The sequence below is a fragment of the Artemia franciscana genome, chromosome 15, assembly GCF_032884065.1.
Source record: "Artemia franciscana chromosome 15, ASM3288406v1, whole genome shotgun sequence".
NCBI classification, from domain to species: Eukaryota; Metazoa; Arthropoda; class Branchiopoda; order Anostraca; family Artemiidae; genus Artemia; species Artemia franciscana.
This window is the reverse complement of record NC_088877.1, coordinates 31,548,478-31,554,477: the sequence shown is the minus strand read 5'-3', so window position 1 is coordinate 31,554,477 and position 6,000 is coordinate 31,548,478. Positions and strand designations below refer to the sequence as shown.

Below are 6,000 nucleotides of genomic sequence, written 5' to 3'. Positions count from 1 at the left end.
CACGCTAGAACTGAAAGATGTAGCTTTCTAAACTACCATACAAATTAACATTTGGAGCGCTTACAAAATATTTTGTGACTTAAGTAACGCAAAATTTTTCATTCTTTTAACTGGCCTTAAAATTTAATGCTTGAAAACCAATTATAATTCAAAAGCTGCTTGTTTCCAAAAGTTTTATCTCCTTATCAGTCAAGATTTGTTGTTTGACATATAGCATACAGATGGTTAACCTAAATACTCACTCCCCACTCCAAGCAGTTTATAGTTGTCGTTCTTTTTTTAAGATGTTATGTAGGGTCATTGTTTCTTCTAATTTGTATCGGAATGTCTGTTGAGCAATCAAATATCCCATTTATGGTTTATAGTAAACTCAATGAGATTGTGCACATGTAGTTATCCTTTTTGTCTAAGGATTTTCTGATTTTTAAACGCACCATCATAGAAGGTCTTTGCAGTTGCGGTAATTCATTTTAGTTTCCCAATAAAATGTTCAGATGTTTATCTGGATACTGGAGTTTTGTAGGCAATGAAATGCGAGGGGGGAAGTTTGTGAAAACGAAATTTAAAGGTTGATGGAGCACGAATTAAAAGAAAAATGTTGGCGATGGAAGAATACCACAGAATTTTATCCTCGCACTGTAGCCGCACTACAATAACGAATTAATGGCTAAGGTATAATTCCCCAATAGAATTAAGACTCCTGAGAAGTACAAAATCACAGTTTAAATAGTGGTAATTCTTGCTATGTTGCTTTCAACTCAATTGTTTGTGCAGAATAGAAATAATATGAATAAATTCAAGGAGATGCAATTACACTTCCTTTTAATCCTTACCAAGATTTTGGCGATCTTCCATTCCAGCTTCCAATATCTCTCAAGTTGCAGTTTCTCCTTAATAGCAGAAAAATAACTATGAGGAAATGCCTCATCAGACAGTGGTAGCAACCAATCATTTGTTTTTCTAAAAATTCTTTGGTGTTTTCCAGGTCAGAGTCTTCAAACCATTTTACTTGTCTGCTTTTACTTGAAGGGGTATAAAAGAGATATCTTTAAATTGGTTTCTGTGTGAGGCTAGGTCCTGATACGCGCTGAACTCTGGCTAGGATTAGAGAAGGTTGATTTTGATTTGTTGCCGACAAGAATTGCGCATTGGAATAATCTAGTCAGCATCATGAATGCGACCAAAAATTCAGCGTTTCTGACAATGGCCAAAATAGTTCTAACACTTGTCTTTGCTTTCATCATGGGAGTGCTGCTGTTCAGCCTGTTTTTTTTTCGTTGGAAACTAATCTGCTGTTTAATCAGTAAAAGTTCGACTCGTTGTTATTGATTCATAAAGACTTTGCGAGAGCTACAAATGTCTCCATTACGAAAAATTTACTTTAGTTAGCGAGAGAGGGAAAGGCGAGTTACCGGGCTGCTCTTAGGCATAAAGCGAGAAGAAGTTATTGCGAGAAATGAGGGAGAAAGAGAGGCTGTTGTTAGATAAAGCAGAGAAGTTGAAGAGAATGAACAGAAAACTGAGAGCTTGCAACAGGAGCTAGATGAAGTTACTTTTAGTGTGAACTAAAAACTTCCAAATAAGTTACTTAAAGCCATATTTCAGAATTTCAAACAGGTTTTGGATAGCATAGACTGTTTTTGGAAATAACTAAAGTTACATCGGGATCGTGTAAAAGACTAGAAGGATAAGAAAGAAGGCAGTAGAATTTGGACCGAGAAGCTAAAACAGACAGATTTCAAAAAGACAGATTTTTCAATAAAAACCCCAAACAGTTAATTCGATTTCCATCGTACCTGTTATAATAGAGATTTACTTATTTTGTATACTAATAAGCGAAGTATAAGGGCTGAAAAAAAAAATGAAAAGAACATCCAAAAATGGACCTTGTATTATCAGTAGAGATATAGTGAAAAGTAGAAAACCGGCGTCCACTGGTCTTTAACCCCAAGCTCTTTGAAGTTAGTCACCCTTTCTTGGCTTCATTTCTTCAAAGATTACTTTTTAAAGAGTACCAAACGTTTTAATAAAACATACATTCAGGATTGAGCATTTTTTGTAACTAAACAAAAAATTGATCTTAAAAAAACATTGTAGAAAATAAAACTTTTCATTATATAACAATTTTTATTATTAATACAGTTCTTTAGTACACATTTTGGTAAATGAACATAAGAAATAAATCCAAAGTAAAAAAAAAAAAAAAAAAAAAATCCAAACATTCTAAGTTCAAACATTTTGAAATAAGTCATAGTAAATTTTAAATAAAAATGTTAAATGTAAAACATCGAATAAAAAAAGAAAAAAATTTAACATTCATCAATTCATCTAAAAATGGAAAAGCAAATCAATTAAGGTTATGGAAAAATGTGTATATTATCACTCCTGACCAGGGGTGTTGTAATGCTCAAAGTGTGTCGAACATTCGGTTATCCGAGAATATCCTTTTCTGGGAGGGGGAGGGGGAACAGTTTCTATACAGTTTAACAAAACTTCTCTTAGTTAGCGTTTGGTAATTTCGTTAAAAAAGTGTATTATTCTTCTCTTTGTTTATATGTATGACGTGCTACCATAAGCTTGTTATTGTTATAGCGTACGATATGCAGAAAATAGAATCTTATTTTACCAGTTGATATGATGAAATTTTTTTGCTTTCTCAATTTTTTTTTGTATTTTTGAAGCATTTTTTATTTAAGTTGGCCTTGAAGAAGTTGTTTAAATGATTAAATAGCGCAATGCATTCTTGTTTTAATATTTCAATAAATTAACTGATTAAATGATAAGGATTTGAGGGGGGATTCTTTTTTACACTGCAGTAATAATAAAAGAAGAAAAATCAAACGGTTTGGGGTAACGAACTGTAAGTAAAGAGCAAATAGACCCAATACTCACCGAAACCCTTACAAAGATAGATTTGATTACAATTAATACATCAAAAAAATTGGCGTTTATGCTGAATCCAAGTATATAAAATTCATTTAAGTTTAATGCTACTCATCAGAAGATTTTTGAAAAGAGGGGAAGCACTTCTAAAAACTCAAGTGATCTTAATGAAAATCATACCATCAAAGAATAGCAGTGTAGAGGTTTCAAGCTCCTATCTACAAATATGCAGAATTTTAAGTTTTTGGCCAGAAGAAAGATCACGGATACGTGTTTTTTTTTCAGGGGTGATTTTTTAAAACCAATGGTCCTAGAGGATTGGGAGAGGGGGCTCATTCGAACAAAAATTAAAAACTATAGGGCCATTTTTAAGTGACGAAAAACATTGGAAGATAGTTGAGCTTCCTTCCACGCCCTTTATTTCCCTAAAGACCGGTGTGATTTTTCAGCGAAAAAGAAATAGTTCGGGTAAATTTTAAGCGGGAGGAATTTTCCACGGGGATAAAGAAGCGGATCTCCTGGCATGGTTTGAAAAACGATCAGAAATTAAATTTGAGAAAGCAGTTTTTTTCTATCGAATTTGAGGAGTAACATTAATACTCATAATGACCATAATTGATTCCATGTATTAGGGGGGGGGGCTATTCCCTCATCGATCCTTTGCTCTTTACGCTAAAGTTTGACTTTTTGTCCCAATTTTAAAAGTGACTCCTGAAACGCAAGGGCCGTTTGATTCGAATAAGAAGCTTTTTTAAAGCATTGAAAAACTTCAGCGTAACGAGTGAGGGACTGAGTAGGGAGGGAACGCCCTCATATACGGAATAATTTCTGTTTGTTTTAACGTTGCTCCTTCCTTTCATTTGAAAAAGTTTGCTTTTTTATATTTAATCAATACAATACCAACCCTTTTTGAAAATTTTCCCAACTCAAGTATAATTTTTTTCTCCTTTTTATAAAATAGTCTAAAAAAAGCTAAGCTTAGTTGTTTTCCTAATCAACAAGACATGGAAATTATTTTATACCGAGCGTACTGTTGTATGGCTTTGCAAGGGTGTATTGTACCAGCGAAAAACTTTCATGATGAGTGAAACATAAAAGGGCAAAATGTTCAGCACCAAATTGTCTGATTTCTAATTTACTTTTTCTTTATTTTAGATTGATCAAATAATGGAGTTGGATCGTACCCAGTGCCCTCTTTTTTATGATTCAGAAACACTACAGTGCCTCGTAAGCCTTGAGGTAATTTTTCATTAAGACTCTGTTCAGGCTTTGGGTCCGTTTTCTCCTGCAAAAAGAATTATTCAGACTGAATCAAGCCTCAATTCTGTTCCTTTTTCCTTCAAGTAAACTAGTGTTTACTTATTTATTTTTCAATTAATGAAAAGGTGGGCATAAATGCTGAGTATAAGATGTCAAACACTTCATTACTATGTTGGAATGTCATTAATGTACTAATCAATTGGTGCATGATTTAATATGACTAAATACTACTGTCTGAAGTTTCCATTCTTAGAAATTCATCCGGAGACTTTGCCACAGGGAAACAAAATTTACTTATTTTGTTGACAGCACTATAAACAGGAACTTAAGGGGTTTCTACTCAGTTTTTTTAGTGTGCGTGTACCTTAATCCTTGTAAATCAATCCTCCTTCAACTCAACCCACATTCAGTTCAAGCCCCAGCAAATGATGGGGGCCCATCATTTTGTGCTTTCGCCCATCCTTCCTGTTTAACTTTCCCAGATTTATCAAGTTAAACATTTAGAGCTTAGTCGACTCTGCCTGGGCTTACTAAGTCACGCCACTGGCCCTCCTTTCAACCTAAATAATCAGTGATAGCCAGACTCAAACCCTCGTCCCCACCGACAAAAGAAGTATGTCTAGCGTGGTATGCAAATAAACCTTGTTTAAGTTAACCCCATGCAACTTGACCCCATCCATCTCACGCTTCTAATATGACAAATCGGAAGCCTTGAACGGCTATGACTCAAAAATTTTAAAATACGTGTCGCTGATTCTGTTTTTGCATCTCTGAAACTATTAATCTGGATTTTCTTTCGGGGAGGGGGGAATGACTTGGTATTTGAAACGATAAAATATTATAATTAAAAATTCTATAATTTGATTAGATAAATATAATTGACACTGGAAACTTAATTCTGTTTACGTCTGATAATACAACAATACGAATTTTACAAACTTTGATTTAACTTCTCGTGATATTTTCTTTTTATTTTATTTTGATTTCTTACAAATTTCGCATATTTTTTTTAGCGCTAAAGTTTAGAATTGCAGGAGAAGAATTCGATGGTGTTGTATTTAAATTAAAATAATATTCAGGTTAGAATTTTTATCGTAGTTGCAGTATTAAAGAGTTGAACTAAATCCTTTAGTCAGGATACTGTCCATTAGTTTTGTTTTGGGAGGGTCAGAACCCTTCTCGTCTGCAAAGAAGAAGAGATAACTAAGAAATTTTATATTTGTTACTTCTCCCTTTTTATCTCCTATGTTTGTAACTCTCGCTGTTTTTGCAGGTCAAGATAATGTCTTGTGGACTATTAAACTGCTAGATATCTTCTTTTACATTTGTCCTTGTTCAGAACTTGTCATTTGCTATTAATATCCGACACAATTCTATATGCAAACTGCAAATGAATGAATGAATTACTGTATTTAAAGCCATTTTTCAGGCCGTATACATACATATATAACAACAAACGAAGTAAATTATATAACAATCGACTTTCGAATAACAAGACCCTTCCGGACAAAATTTGCCACTGCTACTACATTTATTTTCGACGTCGACTTCAAAGTTCCAAGAAGGGGCTCACGACCACCCACCCCAAGAAAACTCCCTCTTAGCTCATTTAGTCCCTGACACCTGAAAAGAAAATGGTCTAGCCCATCAAGATCACCGCAAATTGGGCAAGTATACCGCATTTCCGGATGACACCTATTTTTCCAAACACTGTGAAGAGGGAGACAGTTTGCTCGCACCTGCGTCCAAGACCTCAGGGATTCTTTTGGAATCCCTAATTTAAAATATAGCTCTTCACCATAATTTTCTTTCACCTTATAGTAAGAACTTAAGCTTTCCGACTGGCTAAGGTCATTC

General features: G+C 34.2%; 1 protein-coding gene across 1 annotated transcript in view; it reads left to right on the top strand.

The window, feature by feature from the left end:
* LOC136036572 (zinc finger protein 557-like) overlaps positions 1-6,000 on the top strand; it is a 46,530-nt gene that overhangs the window by 18,263 nt on the left and 22,267 nt on the right. Inside the window, exon 4 of the mRNA XM_065718873.1 lies at positions 4,039-4,122. Within this exon, the coding sequence (XP_065574945.1) occupies positions 4,039-4,122 (84 nt within the window). The remainder of the gene's footprint in view (positions 1-4,038; positions 4,123-6,000) is intronic.